The 20,430-nt window shown below is 42.6% G+C and overlaps 2 protein-coding genes across 5 annotated transcripts in view; both read right to left on the bottom strand.

Annotated features, from left to right (window-relative positions):
* si:ch211-113g11.6 (uncharacterized protein LOC559008 homolog) overlaps positions 1-3,749 on the bottom strand; it is a 41,511-nt gene extending 37,762 nt beyond the window's left edge. For all 3 annotated transcript variants that reach the window (XM_061776253.1, XM_061776254.1, XM_061776255.1), the window contains exon 1: positions 3,609-3,749. The gene's annotated coding sequence lies outside the window, so the exon portion shown is untranslated. The remainder of the gene's footprint in view (positions 1-3,608) is intronic.
* lingo4b (leucine rich repeat and Ig domain containing 4b) lies at positions 510-20,131 on the bottom strand. Of its 2 annotated transcripts, none has more exons than XM_061776256.1 (3): positions 19,949-20,131; positions 3,828-3,927; positions 510-3,750 (listed from the first exon to the last, which is right to left on the bottom strand). In XM_061776256.1, exon 3 carries the CDS (start codon positions 3,736-3,738, stop codon positions 1,927-1,929), a length of 1,812 nt encoding a protein of 603 aa, XP_061632240.1. In that variant the 5' UTR covers positions 3,739-3,750; positions 3,828-3,927; positions 19,949-20,131; the 3' UTR covers positions 510-1,926. The 2 variants fall into 2 exon arrangements, with proteins under 2 accessions (XP_061632240.1, XP_061632241.1); XM_061776257.1 differs by lacking the exon at positions 19,949-20,131 and adding an exon at positions 9,324-9,742.
* Between the last annotated feature and the right edge of the window lie 299 nt (positions 20,132-20,430).

Here is a 20,430-nt window from a genome sequence, read left to right as displayed (position 1 = left end):
AAAGCTAAAAAGTAATCAGAGCTACCGCGTTATCACAGATTTGCGTTACCCAACAGTGTTACCAGCATTAGCTTCTGAAAATAATATTGTGATTTTAATAATGTAATAATGTTCTCATTTTCGGTCCCAATTTGACATAGTTGTGTGGTTAATTTACCCGATAAGCATAATGTTTATCTGATCGCTTTGTGCGGTGGAAATGGGTAAATTAGCCAGTACTGGCTTCGGGATTAACAGGAGGTAGTTGCAGAGTATGCACAACTCTCCAATAATGCCACAAAAGTTGCTAGATTTGTTGCTAGTTGCTTTAAAAAAGAAAAAGTTGCTAGAAGTGGTCAGAAAAGTCGCTATACCAACGCAGTTGCTAAGCTGGCAACGCTAAGTAGCCGCTCGCTTTGTCGGAACACCCTAGCGCCACCCATGGTCGACATGTTAATGAAAGCCGTAATCAGTATTTTCATGAGACAGAAACGACTCCCCGAAACCGAGGGATTTCAGGCAGTGAGTGATGATTTGTCATTTTTTGTATTTTATTTTTTTGGGACCACAAGAATGTCAGCGTTTTTAAGATACCTAGCAATTCTTTGGAAAGACATTTACGAGCAAGTTATCAAAATAAGAAATAAACAACAATTGTGTATTGTTAAAGCATTTTATAGTTGTCACACTTCAAAAGTAATTGTGAGACTAATGATAGAAACATTAGCCCATAGCATAATTGCCCGAGTCCTTTTTTAACATAATCAGGAAACAAGATAAAATACAACAAAATCAACAAACAGGAGTCCATTTGCCTCGATTCAACCTTTGCAGATTACCGTGACCTGAAAGACAGAAAATCTACAGACTAAAAGAAGAAAAAAATAGCAAGCACATTAGTATTTCTTTATTGATATTATGCCAGTTAATCAAAAAAATACTAAGGCAATTATGCTATTAGACTAACGCAAAGTAACCCAGCACACACATACAAACGTCCTTGACCTAAATATTTACAAGATGGTGACGCTCAGGAGCGTATTGTCATCCAAAAAGAAGTTAGTGAGGCACATGTTCTCCAGTGTGGCGCAGGTAGAAAATAAAAAAAGAAGAAGAGCAAAATGGTTTCCTGCTTAATAAAAACAAAAACATGTCATAATAAAGTAAGAAAAGATCCTGACCAACCTGCTTGAGCTTCAAATGGTAAAGGTCACATTCCTATGTACATTAAGCATCAGAGCTGCTACTAAATAGCTAATCTACTCCACCGACAGTATTTATTGCTTTTATCTGACTGGTGTTCACAGTGAGCATGTCTACTCGTGTTGGCAATGAAAACTTTACAAACTGGATGTTCAAACAAGCACTTGAGAGGTTGTGATGAGCCAGAAGCCGCTTTTGAAAGTGGTTTGATGTCCATAACAACAGTTCATTTGGATGAAGCGAGCATGGTGAGATGGTCATTAGTTAAGAAGAAACATGGCCCGAAAGCAGTGGTTCTCGAACTGGGGTCCTTGAGCCATAATTTGGGGGTCCGCAAAATTATTTGCAATACATTATTATGTCTTATCGTATGGGGACCGGCGGACAAATAAAACTACATAATAAACAAAATTACTGCTACCTTAGCTTTGGTCCAATTAAAAGGTTTGGTATGATTATGACGTATTACCACATAAATCTGTTGTACAGCAGTAAAGTCCTATTTTTCCAAGAAAAAAACCTTTTTATAACAACTTTTTTTCTTGGGAATTGGAAGCTCTTTATTTCTTATAGCTTTTAGGGGTGTCTTGAATTGGTTTTAAGATTATGAGGGGATTCCTTTGAAAAAATGTCTCCTTGTAAGCGGTCCCTGGACCCAAAATGTTTGAGAACCCCTGCTCTAAAGTTAGGACAAATCCAAGAAACTGTTTTAGAAGCACATAAAAGGTAACGCATTTTCTGGCTTTAAATAAGTTTCATGGTGAACCTGCCGCCATCCCCGCCATCCCCTCCGCCGCCCATGGAGGAGCGAGGAACAAAGTCGATGGTGGCAGTGTGCTTGATCTGGCCTTTGCTTTGGCTCCAGAAGAACATGAAAACAAAGCAGATGGCCACCGAGCTGAGGAAGGACAGGAAGCCCATGGTGGTGGCGATGATCAGCGTCTTTGCGTCAAAGGGGTAGGGCTTGGCCTGTTGGGCTGAAGCGTTGGTGGCTTGGGGAATCGGGGGCTCCACCCAGTCCTCCTCTGTGAAGAAGGGGATGGTTCTGTTGCGTGGGCCCCCCTTCACATAGAGGCCGACGGTAATGCTGTCATTGCCGGCAGCATTGCCCGCGAGGCACTGATAGGTGCCACTGTCGTGGACCTGCGCAAAACGCACCTCCAGCGTACCGTTGGGTAAAACTCTGATTCTTCCCAACGGAGAAACCACATTCTTGTGCGATGAGATCCAGGTGATGGACGGAGCAGGATCCCCATCCGCCTTGCAGGAGAAGAGAACGGTGGTGCCTTCCTCCACCCTGGCCTCCTGCGGCCTCCGGTCCAGGATCCGAGCAGTCCGGCAGGTGAACAGCCTCGGTAGCTCCTTTTCGGAAAAGTCTCTGAATTCTCGCTGCCTCACCGTGTCGGGGGACGAGCACGTGGGCTGACGTCCATCAAAGTTCAGGCGTAATCGCCGACGGACCACCCAGAGCAGACGGCAGTCGCAGGACAGGGGATTCCCATCCAATCTCAGCACCTGAAGGTTCCCCACTGAATGTAAGGTGCTCTCCTCCAAAGTTGTGAGCTGATTGGATGTCAAGTTGAGCATGCGGAGGGAGGCGAGACCCCTGAAGGCCCCCGGCTCTATTCGCAGCAGGTTGCCCCTGGCTAGGTGTAACTCTTGGAGTCTAAGGAGTTCCCGCAACAGATTACCTTGAACAACAGTGATGGGGTTATAGGACAGGTCCAGGAAGCGTAGGTAGACAAGGTGACGCAGAGCCGAGTATGGCACTGCGCTGAGGTTGCAGCTGCTGATGACCAGAGCGGTGAGGTTGAGTCCAATCAGGCTGTTGCTGGCCACAGTGTCAAGCGAGGGCCAGTTGGCCAGGATGAGCGTGTGCAGACGGTGCAGGCGGCGGAAAGCGTTGTTAGGCAGCGTGGAAATGGTGAGGCGGAGCATGCGAAGGTACGTGAGGCTCTGGAGCTGAGACAGCGCCTCAGTCGGAATGGATGTCAAATTACTGCGGTCGATGTTGAGCTCTTGCAAACTCTGCAAACCAAAGAAAGCTCGCTGGGAGATGAACACCAAGTCATTCTCGTCGGCGTCGAGCGTCTGTAGGTTCACCGTCTCTCTGAAGGTGTAGTCCAGGAAGACCAGAATCTCATTCTGGCTCAGATCCAGAAAACGTAGACCAGACAGGCCAGAGAAAACCCCGACGGGGAGGATCTTGAGTCGATTATTCTTAATCCGAAGTGTCCTGAGATTTTGTAGTCCCTGGAAAGCTTCCACCTCAATCATAGAGATCAGATTCTCACTAAGATCAAGATCTTGAAGTTCATGGAGGCCAGAAAACTGGCGGCGCCCCACTGTCCGAACCTTGTTGTACGATAAATCCACACGCCTTGCATCGCCGGAAAAGCCCTCTGGGATAGAGTTCAAATGTTTACCAGAGCAGATGACTTCCTTCGCCTCAGGCCGACACGAACAACGAGGAGGGCAACTTCCCGCAGAGAGACACAGTCCCGCCTGAAGCAGGATGCCCCATGCCGCCCATCGAACCACAGACTCCACAAACATCTTACTCCCTTTCTGAAAAGACACACGGACAGAACATCAATTGAATGCTGATGTAGAAGTACAATTTCGACGTCTTACAAACAAAGTACCTTGTCAGTGCCTGAGCGCAGAGGATCATAACCAGCGCCAGTCAAGTAGGAGTCAGTCTTGGGTCTGGTGGTCTCGTGTTAGCGCCCTTATTGGCATCCCCTTCAGCATCATATGGAGCAAACAGAGAGAGAAGAATGGTTTCACTAAGGTTGATACCACAATTGCTCAGTTCAAAGTCTTCACAGGGGGATTCATGCAAGAATTTCCACTTCTTCGTGAAATCATTTTCCTCTGACATTTTTCCACGTGCTTTCACGAATAGTTTTAATAGCTATAAACAGCTCCGAGATGAAAAATAAAACTTTAATCAATCTTTTTCAATGCAGACCAATGTGACCTTTACAGTTTCAAAGTCTCACTCGGTTTGTGGTCATATCATTAGCTGCTTAATTGTTCACATTTCTGGCATCCTGCTGATGAAATGTCACAAACCAGAAGAGGTGAAAGAAGCACAAACAAGCAAACAGCAGGGAGGCAGGGGTTGGAAAAGATTCCTTTATTAGCAGCCTAGTGCTGGAGCCGGTAGCTTTGGAAAGCCGTTTGAGAATTGATTCGATACCCTTGATATCCAACTTAAGTTCCATGTACTAGTACGCTCTTTTTCCTCACTACTAAGCCAATTCGGCAAACTAATAGAACGACTTGGACACGACTGTCTTACTAGAGTTTGTTTTTTTTCACGTCTGTTTGACAATTCTGCATTGTAGTAGGACAACTACATATTACTGACAAAACAAAATGCCCACCGGGAGTTTTTACTAGTAGGGTCCAGTAGGCTACGAGTGTGTGCCACTTGCCTACAAGTTGGGCCTAGTAGTGATTTTAGTGCAGCCCGGTAGGTTTGATTGGCTACTATAGTGGCACGAGTAGTTGGAAGAATGGTACTAGTAAGACAGTTGTTCCACTAGTGTGTTGAATTTGTCTCACTTGTGAGGACAAAGAGCATACTAGTACATGGACATACTGACTTATTTTTATCATTATTATTATTATTATTATGGACATACTGTACATAAAGGACATCGAATAATTGCTCAAACAGATTTCCATATCGTTCAGTTATCATCATTTTTGACAAGAAGACTCCAGTTGCCTTTCAACCTTTACGGATTACCATGACCCGGATGACTGAGAATCTACACCGACATAAAGAAGAAACCCAAGTTGTAGCAAGTACATTGTTTATTTCTTAATTCTCATTGTGACAGTAAGTTCAAAATGACTTGGACAATTCTGCTTTTAGCATAACTTTGCTGTGTACGAAGTGTCTCGAGTCTACATGTCAAGTCGGCTACTTAATTTCACCGCGTCGCAGTGAAAATAAAGAAGAAAACATGCACATGTATGTAGGTCGAGTGCGAAGCAGACGTTAAGCGAGTGAGAGAATTCTGCACACCAGGACAAGTCGACGACAAAATCCCCACTTCACTGATGATCAAAGACTCCATCTCACATTTTTTTTAATTGAGGATATTTTAGCCTGCCAAAAAAGAGGCATTAAAGACCACTTAACACCCTCGGAAGCGTTCTGCCACTAAAAGCCGCGAGTGTCGCCTCGACTCGCGCACATGAGGCCTTCATGGAGCCCCTGGAGAGTGCCCGCGTGTATGTGTGCCATGTACTTATGTTTGTAAAGGCTTTTAAAAGCTGTGTATACGTGAGGTTATTTGATCTTTTTTGTATTTGTTTGTTTGTTTGTTGTTGTTGTTGTTTTTTGTCATTTATGGAAAGCCCTTTGAGCATTTATTTGATATCCTTGAGTTCTAGCTTCAGGTCCATGCACTGGAGGTGGGAGTAAATCACATAAGTACAAGTCTTCACCCTTCAAGTTTCAAATAATGACATTAAGACGGTCATTCCTCAAAAAGCTCCGGTCAGTCACTCTTTGCAGAGGATTAAGAAGAGCATTTGCCTTTGAGTATTGTTGTATTGTTTGTCTACATGAATTGCTCCAAGGTTTGTGATAAAGTATCCGTATACGTTGCTTCAAGGGTTATAACACACACATCTACATTTGCAAAACCAAATACCCCAGGGGCGGGGGGTAGGAAGAGGGAGTGCCGACTCGGAGAAGACCACACCCACCAGCCTGAATCTTGTCTACTTATTTGAGTGAATAGGTTTTAAAATAATGTGAATCTCAAACACTCCCACATTTGTACTCTCACGCATAGAATCATTGTTTAAACTTTGGTCGTGGCAGATGGGTTGCTTAACAAACATCAGAGGCACGTCCACAAGTTCTGGCGCTTGCAGTTCCTCTCAACGCCAGTGGGTGGAGCCTGACGCGCATCTGTGGATATTAACCACATAGTCTTCCCCAAACATTTGGTCTGGGGAGGGGTCTTTTGAAGACAGGAATCAAGATTTGACGTGAAGCTGCTAATTAGGTTAAGGTCCACTTGACGTACACCAGGGCCCTGTCCTAGTCGCCGTCGCACAGCAGGGCAGCGTGGAGGAGTGGGGGTTCTCAGGTGGTCGCGACTCTCTGTGACCCCTCAAAGTTGCGGCGTGCATGTCCGCTACACAGCGATACCGATGCTATTCATGAACCCTTTTTAATGGCATATTGTGTTGTTTGTTAGCATTAAGCTAAACGGACATTAGTAAGGCAAAGCCGTGTGGTTGTTTTAAATACGCAACGTGTAATTCTGCTTGTTTTACGTTTAGCTTGACAGTAAACTTCGACTAGTAGTGGCCATAAACAGCTTGAAGCATCTTTTTGAAAGAATTGTTTACTATCTTCCAAACTGCTGTTTGTTTTGAAGTGAGACGAGTTGAGTCCACTGCCACCATGCAGCGCTCTTATCCCTAATTTCTGCTTGCAAGTCAACGCAAAAAATGTGCTTAACGACGGCTCATATCTCGAGGCGCCGCTGTACTTGGGTTAAGCAAGTCAAAGGTCATATAATCTTGCTTAGTGATCACAGAACATTTGCACAATGGCAGCCAAAGGATGTTACTGCTTCTACAGCACCCACAAATACCAAATGTTAGTTTAAAAAAAATGCAAAACCAATGAAAAGGGAAAAAGTGTCTAACTGCACTGCAACATGTTGAGAGCTGTCTCTTTAATGGCAAAGGTATGTAACACTTCACTTCTGTTCACTTTGAGATAATAACACATCGCGGGCATCAATGGTTAAATGTCCACACATCACTGCACAATGTTGCCTTTGACGTTTTGACATCCGATCAGCTGAAACACATTCAAACGACTCTCGCTGCAAAGAGTCATCAACCGTGGACAGATCAACTTCATTTCACACAAATTGAATTTCAGTTTCACAGTTCGGGGTTCTCGAGGTGCCACCATAACACACGCGCACAAACAGGCAGTGCGTGTTGGAAGTGGCACTCGCATCTGTCATCACATGTATGGCGATAATGTCATTGTCAAATCACATAATGTTATTTGATATGTTCTATTGTTAAATTCACTTTCACTACATGACGTAATATCATTCGATCTTCTATTGTTAAATAAAAGTTCAACTCGTAATGCCATGAGATATTTTCTATGAATAAATCAACTTTAATTACATAATGTAACGTCGACAGACGTGTTCTAATATTACATAAACTTTAAATACATAATGCCATTAGACATGTTGCATTGTTAAATAAACTTTAAATGCACTGAGAATGTCATTTTTGTCTTGTTTGCTAAAGTGTAAATACATGACATCACGCCATTAGACATGTTGTTAAATAAGGTTTACCTACATTACATCACATTATTATTATTAGTTCTAGTTTTAAATATACTTGAAATACTGTACATCGGCCAGCAGCTGATGTTGTAATTGATATTTTTTTCAGGACTCTAATTCAAAGACACAGGAGGACACAGGAGGAGGCAATGCTTTGCTATAATCTGTTTCCACTAACTATTGACAGCTCTTATGCCTAATTTACACTGAGCAGTAAGTACATCAACAAAAATAATAATAATACATTTCATTTCAAGCGCCCCAAAAAAAAAAAACGAGGACACTGAACAATTAAAAAGTGGTTAAAATCACACAGAGAGAAAATGCAGGAGCTCGGCTGTTACATTTTTCATAATGGAGGAAACGAGACCATGGATGTGGGCTGGGTGAAGGTTTGCCCACTCTGGCATGATGGAATTTCCAGGCAGAAACAAAAATCTTCTCTCCCTTACGGTGGAAATTTGCGGGATTTGGAAATCAGCGCAGACCTCTTCGTATGCATTGAAAGCAATCCCCGGTCCCTTTCCGATTCGATAGCACAAGCTGAAATGTTGTTCAAAATCCTGTTCTGCTTTTTGCCATGCATGAAGTATTGTTCAGTTCTGTCATATATTTAGTGGCATGCGATTTGGGAGACATGAGGGGAATTGACGCAATGCTAAGCCCTGATTCGCCCACAAAAGTGTCTCCCCAGCCTTCCAGTAGCAGCCCTTTGAGCTCTAGCAGCGCCCCCTACAGCACAGACCGCAAAACGCAAAGATTTGCCCTGAGTGTCCAACTCTTGTGATGGACATTCTTGGATTCGCACAGTCTGGACTCCTGATCCGGTCTGATCCAGGCTAGTGAGAGACAGGGACTGGCAGGTGTGCGCCATCTCCGGCGAAGCCAAACAGAGATCCCCTACCCCCACCCCCACCCCCCAAAAACTCACACCCCTTCTCGCCACGCTGCAGTCAGGGGGTCGCAACCCGAGGCACGCTAGCCCATCTGCATTAGACCAAAACTATTTGCTATTACGCAGGTGAGCAAAAGCTAACCGGATTGATACTTCAAAAGCTTCCCTAAAGCATTACTAGACTAATTATCGTCAAAAGAATTTGCTTATGCAGTAATTCTCAAAGTGTGGTGAAGGTACTACTAGTGACACACGGGCCTCCTCTAGTGGTATGTGAAAAGATCACTGAAAACAATTTTTTTCAAAATACATTTCAGACATGAAATACAGTCAACCCTATTAAAATGAATGAAAATATCAACCGATGGCAAGAAAATGAAGGGAGAAATACACTACAGTTACAATTCAGTTGTATTTAACGTTTAAGTCCAATACATTTGCATTTAATCCACAATAACCGTCCATTTTTAAACATTTAGGTAACATTTTGATTGAACTTATTTGCAATACATTTTGATTGAATCATTTCAGGACAGTTTTTCCAATTTTCTTATACTTAACTGTGGTGTTAATGTTCAAAGTTTGCATAATGTGACAGTGGCTAACGATAAACGCAAAATATTTTTTGAGGTGGTACTTCATGTAAAAGGTTTGAGAACCACCGTCCTAAAGTATGATTATAATTGGTCCTTTATAAATTGACTTTAAAATCATTCCATTATGTGTAAAATCATTTTCAGTTTTCCTCATAAAGTTCAGTTTTCCTCATCGACACACAAACAATGAAGATGGAGTTGTGGAAAAGTATCCAAAAGCTCAGTTTTCAAGCACGAAAATCTACATTTGCAAAACCAAAACACACAAACATGGACATGGCGAATACACACCGCCTCTTTCGGTCTTGATGCCCTCTCACTTCTACGTGCAGTCAACTGGCATGTTGCTCAAAACCAACATCAACATTGAGTAAAGTCCTGCTCTCTACTATGACTTCCTCTGCTGTCATCGCTTGACCTGCAGTGCAATGAAGCCTTTTCGGCAACAAGTGCACCACATATTGCCGTGACCAGCGTCCCGACTCAACAAGCCGCCCCAACACGGCCCCTTTCTGTTCTGTGACACTTGTCGCCGCTGCGATATTTTTAGCTGATCGCAGTGAGAACGACAAGCGCCTCAAATCCCCAATTAAAGTGGCTGGAACACTACTGCGTGTGTGTGCTTTTGCGTGCCTCTTTTTATGAGCTCGTGGCACCTGCCGCAGTGTGGCGGCCCCCGAAGGCCTGGTGCATGCAGGCAGCAAATATTAAAAAAGGTTTGCCTGCAGAACACAAGCATAACATTGCAGAAGTGAGCAGCTGCTTTATGATCGCCACAAAAAGTCCATTCCCCGGGGAATGACTTTTACCAGCCTGCTGCTTGATTTTACAAAACAGCAACAAAGACTTTTTACTCCCACCGCCCGAGAAAGCTTAAAAGAATTTGAACATCACGCCAAGTGCCTGATGACAGGACTATGGCACCCCACACATGACAAGGGGTAAAACAATTTGACTTTCACCATGAAGTTCAAAGTTCTTGCAGGTGACAAAAGCTGGAGCTGTCTGCAATGACCCTTCTGTGTCATTTGATCAAGGCAGGGCCATTGAGAAAACAACATTGATTTCTTCTCATTGGAGTTCCAATGTGTGCAGTGTGAGTCGAAAAGAAGATGTTACCTGCTTGGAAGGGATACCCAATTAACATTTCAGTGGCTACATTGATGATAAAATAGGCCTGAAACCCAGACATCATTGAGGTACTGGCTAATTAAATCAGGAGATGGCAATAAATGAAACCCCTTAACCTTGGTCATTGTAGACGTAGCCTAGCATCCCTAGCGTACTCATTTGCAAATGAGCCTAGCCGACCGTTTTTAAAATGGTTCTTCTTTGGGGCGTTCTTCTTTGAGGGAGATGTTTTGAGCAATTTGTCCACTTTTTGCAATTTCAGACAGTCTACATGTTCTTTGAGCAAGGGTTCTTCCTTGAGCAAGGTTTCTCCAGAAGTGTTTGTTTGAGGGAGTGTTCTTCTTTGAGGGATGTTTCTAGCTGTTCTGTTTCAATGAAGGTTTCTAATGGTTCTTTCAGGTAATGTTCTTTAAAGAAGGATTGTACCGGTTCTTTGAGAAAAGTTTCCACTCTAGCAATTTCAGAATTTCTCGAGGTTCTTTACCAAAGGTTTTTCTTTAAAGGAGGTTTTGTAGCGCTTTCTTAATAAAGGAAACGTTCTTGCTTTAGTGGTTCTAAGGCTATGTTCATACTGCAGGTCAATTCCGATTTTTTTGGCCCATATATGACATCTGAATTTTTCATGTCAATATGAATATTACAATTCCAATTTTTTCAAATCCGAGCCGGGCCTCTTTCGTATGTAGATCTAAATCGGATATGTATCCGATGCGCCTGCACATCTGGCGGTCAGTCGTCGGCTCCGGTTGCACAAATTCATCAGGACAGAGACCTAACTCGAGGGGCCATATTTACTTCTGTAAACACACGGCGCTATTGTGACGTTATGTTTTGTGCCATTGCGTGTCACTTCGCAGATGCATTCCTTTCAGATTAGAAGTTGCATTTGTTTTTGTAATGTGAATGAATAAACAAAGACGTAGGGTTTGACAAAAAATCTGCAATGGACATCATTCCCTGCAGTGTGAAGGAGTCCTCTTCTTTGAGGAAGGTTTCGAGTTGTTATTTGAGAAGTGTTGTTCTTTGCAAAATGTTTGTAGTGGTTCTTCGACGAGGGTTTCTAGGGGCTCTTTGAGGAAGTATTTTTTGTGGAACGTTTCTAGTTATTCTTTGAGGAAGTGTTGGCCGTAAAGAAATGCTTTTAGGATTCTTTGATGGTTTATAGTATTCTTTGAGCAAGTTTTCTAGCAGTTGTCCTTTGGGGAAAATTTCAAGCAATTCTTCCACTTTTTATAATTTCAGAGTTTCTAGAGGTTCTTTTTTGAGAACGGTTTCTAGTGGTTCTTCATTGTGTAAGTGACGTTCTATGTGGAAGGTTTCTTGTGATTCGTCATCGAGGAATGTTTCTCGGAGTTGATCGTCCCCCATTTTTCAAATTCAAGGCTTCTAGAGGTTGTTAGGATTCTGTAATATAGTGGAACCAGCGATTGTAGATCTGCTCGTGCACCACCTGGATTAAAAGTGTTTTTTCACCTAAATGCTATGCTTGACTTCCTCTATTCATGATGTTCATGACTCGTGAGAAGAAAAAAAAAAACCTCAACAAATGTGTGCAAGCGATGTGGACGCAGTGGAAGTGGGACTTGGACAGATCCGCTGATTTCAACGCCGTGCTTCCACATTGCGACCAGCACAAAGTGCTTCATCGGCAACATTAATAATAGCAGCGATAAATGAGGCGAGGGAATTAGTCTCAGCACAGCGCCACCTCACAAATTAGGTCAACGCAGCAAACTGACGCTGCCCGTGTGCGACTTGTGGAGACGGTATTATCCTGATTGACAGGAGAACCCTGGCTCTTAACCTTTTAGAGGTTGGAGTTCAAAGAGTGATCGTGCTAATTTTGGGTGACACCAGTTGGATATGAAGAATAGTGTTCCTTTTTTATTTCTTATGGTTCTTTCATTTCTAGGGGGTTCTTTGAGGAAAGACCTCTACAGATTGTCCTTTTAAGAAGGTTTCTAGTTTGTCTTTCAGGAAGGCCTCTGGTGATATTTCTGTGAGAAAGGTTAGAAGTATTTTTGAAGAAAGTTTCTAGTGATTCATCTTTGCGGAAGGTTTCTAGTTTATTGAGCGAGGTTTCTACTGGTTGTTTAAGGGAGTGTTCTTCTTTGAGGAATGTTTCTAGTGGATTTTTGAGATATGTTTCTAAAGTTTCTTATTTGAGGAAGGTTTCGAATTGTTCTTCTTTGAACAGTGTTCTTCCTTCATGTAGATTTCTAGTGATTGTTCTTCGACGGAGGTTTCTAGAATTCTCTGAATAAGGTTTTGAGTGGTTCTTTGAGAAACATTTCAAAGAGAAATTTCAAATGAGAATTTTTTTGAGAAAATGACTAGAATCTTTTCTTTGAGGAAGGTTTCTAGCTGTTCTTTGAGGATAGTTTCGAGTGATTCTTTGAGGAAGGTTTCGAGTGATTCTGAGGTAGGTTTGTAGTGATTCTTTGAGTAAGCTTTTTACTTGTTTTTGAGTACGGTTTTCAAAGGATCTTCTTTAAGGAAGCATACTTTGAGGAACGTTTCTCGTGATTCTGAGGTAGGTTTGTAGTGATTCTTCTTAGAGTAAGATTTTTACTTGTTTTTGAGGAAGGTTTCTAATGGATCTTTAAGGGAGCATACTTCTTTGAGGAATGTTTCTAGAAGTTATTTGGGGAATTTTTCAAGTTTCTTTTTCTTCGTTCGAGGTTTCTTGTGATTCTTCTTTGAGGCAGTGTCGTTTCTTGTGCAAGGTTTCTTGTGATTATTCCTTCAGGAAGGTTTCAAGAAACTCATTCAATTTTATGCCATTTTAGAATAACGAGAGAAGTTTTTCTTCCTTGAGGAAAGGTTCTAATTGTATTTTTCTTTGAGGACGGTTTCTAATAGTTCTCCTTGGAGAAAAGTTTCTTATGTTTTTTTTGAGGAAGGTTTCTAGAGCCTCTTCTTTTCAGAAATATTCTTTGACGGTTTCTCGCAATTCCTCTTCCATCCATCCATTTTCTGAGCCGCTTCTCCTCACTAGGGTCGCGGGCGGGCTGGAGCCTATCCCAGCTGTCATCGGGCAGGAGGCGGGGTACACCCTGAACTGGTTGCCAGCCAATCACAGGGGACACATACGAACAAACAACCATTCGCACTCACAGTCACGCCTACGGGCAATTTAGAGTCTCCAATGATTAGCCATTCGAACTGAGGACTCTGCATCTTTTTGCACAATTGTTGTTTGTTGTTGTTTTTTGTCAATGTCTTTATGTCTCCAAAGTGTTCTGTAAATTGACTGTCTGTTGTACTAGAGCGGCTCCAACTACCGGAGACAAATTCCTTGTGTGTTTTGGACATACTTGGCAAATAAAGATGATTCTGATTCTGATTCTGATTCTGATTCTGACCATGCATGTTTTTGGGATGTGGGAGGAAACCGGAGTGCCCGGAGAAAACCCACGCAGGCACGGGGAGAACATGCAAACTCCACACAGGCGGGGCAGGGGATTGAACCCGGGTCCTCAGAACTGTGAGGCTGACGCTCTAACCAGTCGTCCACCGTGCCGCATTCCTCTTTCAAAAGTATCAAATTTCATGTAAACCAACAACCAAAATAAGACTTTCCAGTTACCAAGTTGTCTGATCCCCCCCAAAAAGAGAAGAAAGCAAAATGTTGATGGACACTGAGAGCTGTTTGGAGCTGTTTTGTTGTGTGCGCGATGCTGTCAATCACAGTATAAGCGTCTTGATGTCACCACAGCAATGCATGAAACTGACTGGTCACTCCAATCCTTTTTAAAAACAGATTACTCTAACGTGCTTTTGCCAGGATCTTTTATAATCTATTGTTTAATCATTTCAGCGTATTGCTTTTTGGAGAGCCCTTCATAATCCTCTTACTTCGTCATTATTTGTGCACCTCTGTGCGAGAATGTCCTCTTCTCGGCACACGCTCGCCACCATTGGACAATGACATCATCATATTGCAGTGGTGGGAAGTACTACAGTATAAAAGCTCTGTTATAATACAGTACTTAATTAGATTTTAGCTTTTGACTTTTGCTCCCTACATTTTTAAATGAATATCTGTATTTCAAGTCAATTCAATTGTATTTATATAGCGCCAAATCACAACATAAGTTGTCTTAGCACACTTTACACATGGAGCAGGTCAAAGACCACACCCCTCACTCATTAAAAGACCAACTGAACCCCACATGAGCTTTTCTACTCCTTACTTTGTCAAAATAAACATGTTACTCCGGAAATGACGACACAACCTAAAAAAGATGTAACTAGAGAAAGGTCAGGTCAAATGCCGTTGAGACTTGATTACCGTATTTTCACGACCATAAGGCGCACCGGATTAAAAGGCGCAGTCTCAGTTACGGGGTCTATTTCTGTATTCAACACATACATAAGGCATACCGTATTATTGGGCGCAGGGATGGTAAAACATACGATGATCAATCCTCATCCACAAATCCATCAAAGTCCTCATCTTCTGTATCCAAAATGAACAGCTGGGCAAGTTCTCAATCAAACACGCCAGGTGCCCTCTGGTCATTGTCGGAGTCAGTCTCGCTGCCGTGCGGCTCCTCAGAAATGATGCCGGCTTTTACGAAAGCTCGGACAACAGTGCAAGCAGACACGTTAGCCCAAGCATCCGCAATCCATTCACATATTGTGGCGGAACTCGCCCGGCGCTGCCTCCTAGTCTTAGTAAATCTGTGTTCGCCATCTGTCATCCATGGCTCCCACGCCGCTCGCAACTTCACTTTGAACGCCCTGTTTACACGGATTTCCAGCGGTTCGTCTAGCCTCCCGGAATGATGGCAAGCTCAGAGTTATTGCACTCAGTCGAATGGTGACTCTAGAGACGCTTCTCCCGGCTATTCTTTGCTCATTAATCCATTGCTCGAGTTGGTCTTCCAACTCGGGCCACCTCGCCTTGTTTCCGCGTTTTGTTTTTCTTTTTTTTCCGCGGAAACTCAGCTTTGTCTTCTTGACTCGGCGAAGCTCGTTTTCCTGCTTCGTCGAGTTGGTCTTCCAACTCGGGCCACCTCGCCTTGTTTCCGCGTTTTGTTTTTCTTTTTTTTCCCCCCCGGAAACTCAGCTTCGTCTTCTTGACTTGGCAAAGCTCGTTTTCCTGCTTCCTCCACTTGCGAACCACGGATTCGTTGATCTTGAATTCTCTCGCGCCTGCGGCGGCTCGATTCCCACGTTCCTCCGCGTAAGTAATAGCTTGCAGTTTAAACTGTGCTTCGTAAGCGTGTCTCTTCGTTGGTGCCATTTTCGGGGGTCTTTAGCCAAACCGATGCACATACCGGAACTATATACCTACTGGGGGTGTGTCTTTAGCCTCCTCTGTCACGCGCACCCTTCCCCCTTTACGTCCGCATGCATTCCTCAGTCACGTCCGCCCTCCTCTATATAAGCAGCGTGTCGGCAGGAAATGCTCCTAGTCAGTCATGTGGAGCGCTCATGAAAGTCACACAACATTTACAGATTTTGGAACTCGGTGCCGCATTATAAGGCGGCCCGTCCATCCATCCATCCATCCATCCATTTTCTGAGCCGCTTCTCCTCACTAGGGTCGCGGGCGTGCTGGAGCCTATCCCAGCTGTCATCGGGCAGGAGGCGGGGTACACCCTGAACTGGTTGCCAGCCAATCGCAGGGCACATAGGAACAAACAACCATTCGCACTCACAGTCATGCCTACGGGCAATTTAGAGTCTCCAATTCATGCATGTTTTTGGGATGTGGGAGGAAACCGGAGTGCCCGGAGAAAACCCACGCAGGCACGGGGAGAACATGCAAACTCCACACAGGCGGGGCCAGGGATTGAACCCGGGTCCTCAGAACTGTGAGGCTGACGCTCTAACCAGTCGCCCACCGTGCCGCTGCGGCCCGTCCATTTTGGAGAAAATGTAAGACTTTTAAGTGCGCCTTACGGTCGTGAATATACGGTAATTGAAATCTTAGTTATCACAAAATTGCAATTCATTGTTTGCGCCCTTGCTATTCCATCTTTTTTTTATGGATTAAGACAGTATACTGGTAAGTCTGATGTCCAGTAATCGTATATACGCTATATTGTTTTACTATATTCTCCCGTAGTTTGTGCGTGTTTTTTATTACTTACTTAATAGTTCTTTGTTCTTGTGTGACTTTTTCAATTGTGCCTAGTAGCTTAATTGTTTTTTCCTCCCGTCTCAGTGGCTCTACCCGCCTCTGTGCGAAGAGGCCCTTTTTTCCTTGAAATCCTCCCATTTCCTTTAAGTGTGCGTTGCTCCTCCGTGTTCGAGTCAGAAAGAGGAGCGAAGCAACTGTCAGCTCTGTCTGTCTCTCTCTCTCTCTGCAAAGATTTCATGAAATTGACAAAAGACGAGATTGTTTCCTGATTTCATTCCCAAACAGTTCCCACAGAGGAAAGAGAATACGGTATATGTTTTGTGAATATTTTTCTACACTCTGTCTACATTTGTTGCCGCTCAGTGTGTGTAAAAGTAGCAGTTGTTTGAAGGTTAATAACTACAATTTTCTCATTCTTATGATTATTTTAGAAAAGTACCACTTTGAAATGATCCTTCTTGCACTGTACGTTTCTAATCTTTATTTTTATATATATATTTTTCATTGTTTTGAAATATTTTTAGGTTGTCTTTATTCTTAAACACTTTTAATCATGTAAGGCACACTGAGTTATCTTGTATAGGAAATGCGCTATAGAAATCAATTTGGTTTGCTTTGCTACAGGTATGCTAATGTCCGTTAGCCTGTCTACACCATTTCACATTATATATTAGCGTTAACATAGAACCTAGCGGAATTTTTGGGGGACGAAATTGTGTGGTTTGGTTGAACATTTTGGTGTTTAAATATAGCCAAATTTTCTTTTGTTTTATGTGTCAGTTTCGCGATAAACTTCAACTGGGAGTGGGGGAAAAAACAGCTTGAAGCACTTCTCTTATTTGGAGAACTGTGCTGGCGAGAGTCTACTTTTCCTTGCCTCAAAGTGATGTTATACTGTAGCCTCCCATTTCCAGTCAGCGAGAGAGTGAGAAAAGGTGCTAAGGAAGACTTTAATAAGTGTGTTTCAATTTGGACTGTCAAAGTTAAAGTGTTAACTCATGACTAATCACAAAGGAATGATTGCGTTAATCATGTATTAACTCAGATTAATCACAATTTATTTGCGGTGCGGTGCAGGTTGCTATAAGGTATAGCAATAGCATATATAGGTATATAAAGTGCTTTAAGATCAGGTCAATGCAAAGATTGACTGGTGTGCTCGGCTGCAAATTTTGCTTCAAAAGTCACCGGATGGGACTTTAAAAAAACAAAAACAAAGTTCATTTGCATATAGTACAGAGTTGAGTGCCGTTTTAAGTTTTAAATACCATCAGAAAGCAAAAATGTGGTCCTATGTGCGCTACATTTGGCACCTGTGTTTAATCTCGATTAATCAAAATTCAAACGTGTGATTAATCTTTTTTTTTTTTTTTTTTATCGATTGACAGGCCTAGTTTCAATAAGTGTTATTGTGGTTAAAGCATGTGACAAGGGTCAAACCACATTTATTTAACAATGATGTACAATATATGTTTTCTCTCTTATTGTAAAATAACAGTCAACAGTATACGTGGGTTCACTGTGTGGAACATTAAATATGTTACATTAGAGGTGTGTAAACCATTTAATTCGTAAAGATGATACATGACAGTTGTACAGACATTACATATGATCTAAATATGCTACATATTTAAATAAGTAATCTAATGTTTAGTAGTACTCTATGTAGGTTAGCCTCATTTGAAAGAAGAATTAGCCGGACCAAGTAAACTTTATGTCATGTTTACAATTTGTTTGATTTATGTATTGTTGGTTATTTTCGTGTTCAAGCTTGTGTAATTGCGTACGTGCGATGTCTACCATAGGGGATATGTGACTCTTGACATCTACATGAAAAATCAGATATTGGCATTCCATTGGAACAGGGCACAGTCGTGTAAATCCATCCCTAAAGACTCTGAAGTCTTTCTGGAGTGATTTAGCAGCACTTGTGTCCGTAGTTTGTTCTAAAAGGCTAACAGCAGAGAGCACTTGGTCGTCATCATCATCATCTCCTGAGCACCAAGGCTCTGTGGTGATACTTGGGAGCACGCCAAATGTTCAATTTAATCAGAGGGCTTTTTATGAGCGGGAAGTGTTTGCGTGATTCATTTGGAGCATTCGGGTGTGCATGGGTGGCGGGGGCGTCCTAACAGCTTCCTGCGTGCTAACGGTTTTCTTCGATGTGCAGCTGACAAACGGCGACAACTTTGACTCCTTTCCAAGCTCCCATGCTTCCCAACGTGGCTATGCAACAAGGTGACAGTGACTCAGTGGTTATCCGGGAACGTCCACCGGAAGCTCTCTTTTGGATCACGCCAACGTGAGAACTCAACTAGATTTACAGTCCCGATGTCATGCCTGTAGACAATTTAGATGACTGTCGATTTCCGTGTCCATTTCAAATGACGCATACCTTATGACTTGTGGTTACATTCACGGAACAGGTTAATTAAGGTCGTGTCATGCCCTTGCATGTGGGCAGGCAGAGCCACAGTTGCCGATGGACTTGGAGCCGGACGGGGCGAACACACGAGTGCAAAATGAGCCCACTTGCAAGGAGCAGACACTCACGCTGAAATAAACAACTTGAGTGACTCCAGCTCCTGATTAAACTCACTAAGCCACACCCCTACGAGGCAAAACACAAATACTACAGTATGTACAATTGTTACACTTTAAACAAAAACTGTTTATTTCTATGTGTTTTCTATAGTGTTTTCATACTGCTATTTTTCTTTATTGAAAACGGGTTTTAGGAAGGCTAGAATGGATTAATGACATTTCAATCGATAAAATCGATTTCGTACGTGAGTAAATTGCGTTGCAACCTTGATCACGGAACGAAGTCAACTCATAGGTCAGTGTAGCACTGTATAAGGACAGTGCCGTGTGCACTGTTTAAAACTTGCACATCTGTCTCTTCACTACTGACTGATTTCAACTTAATGGCTGTGAAACTACACAAATATTTAGCTTTGTCACTACATTTATTGCTTCCTGTCAAAGAGAAAAAAGCTTTTCGATGGTGATGTTGATGCCACCATGCAGTGGTTACACTATATGATCCAAATGACAAATTGTGGACGTGTACACTTCAGAACTGAGTGTCTAATTTTGAAGTAATTCTGCACTTTTTTTTTTTTTTTTTTTTATGTCAAAACATTTAGCCCGGCACTAGGGGATTGTTAAGGAAATTGAATTCCTGTGAATTAATCAGGGTTATTATTATTTTTTAACACTCAGTTTGGCGCTTTTACTCACCATCAGGCTGCTTTAAACTCAAATAAGTGTCTGCACATTAAAGTTAAGTAATTGCTGCAATAATGTATTTTCAGGTTTAACAATTATGATTTTCAAAAAAAGAACAGCATAAACACAAGTTGTCAACCTCTGTAGAGACACCATATAAAATGATGCTTGTTGAAACCCCCCCCCCAAAACAAAGCACTTTCTGTCGTAAGTTTAAAGTGAATGACTTCACTCCAGGTAAACACGACCAATGATTTCATTGTTCAATCAATCTTGAGAAAAACTATTTGGATTAAACCCAAAGTAGATCAAGTGCTGTCCCAGTTCCGACTCAATCAAGCGTAACATGGCCATGCCGTCCACAAAGCTGATTTAGTCAAAACAAAAAGATGCCTGCTGTACCAGCTGCGTTAAACACAACCGCAATAGATTATCTATCATAAAAAGTGAGTAAACATACCAGTTTAGACAAGCATCCATTGCAGCTACATTCACTTCCAAATGTATCGTGGGTTTCGTGTCTCTATCGTCTCACGTCCTGGTCCACATGCACTCCTCGTCCTGCTTTACTTCTCAGAACCTGAGAGTTCTCATGATTGGACCGCCGCAAGAATTCAGGTCGACTTTGTGTGCGTCTGTGTGAGAGAGAGAGAGACAGAGAGAGCGAGAGAGAGATTGTTGCTGCTGATGCTGCATCTTCATCCCTCCCCCGCCCCCCGTTACAGCCATGAAGCACGTGATCCCCGAGATACACCAGTAAGAATGTGCATCACGCACACACACACAACACAGTTCGTAACCAGCATAGATACCCGATAAGCCTCTTATTGGTTACGAATACTCAATTACAGTGGTTATAAAAAGTCTACACACCCCCGTTTTGTGATATCCAAAAATGAGACCAAGATAAAACTCTTCAAAAGTTTTTCCAACATTGACTCA

Source organism: Phyllopteryx taeniolatus, chromosome 6 (assembly GCF_024500385.1).
Source record: "Phyllopteryx taeniolatus isolate TA_2022b chromosome 6, UOR_Ptae_1.2, whole genome shotgun sequence".
In the NCBI taxonomy this organism is placed as follows: Eukaryota; Metazoa; Chordata; class Actinopteri; order Syngnathiformes; family Syngnathidae; genus Phyllopteryx; species Phyllopteryx taeniolatus.
This window is presented reverse-complemented; position numbering and strand designations above follow the sequence as displayed.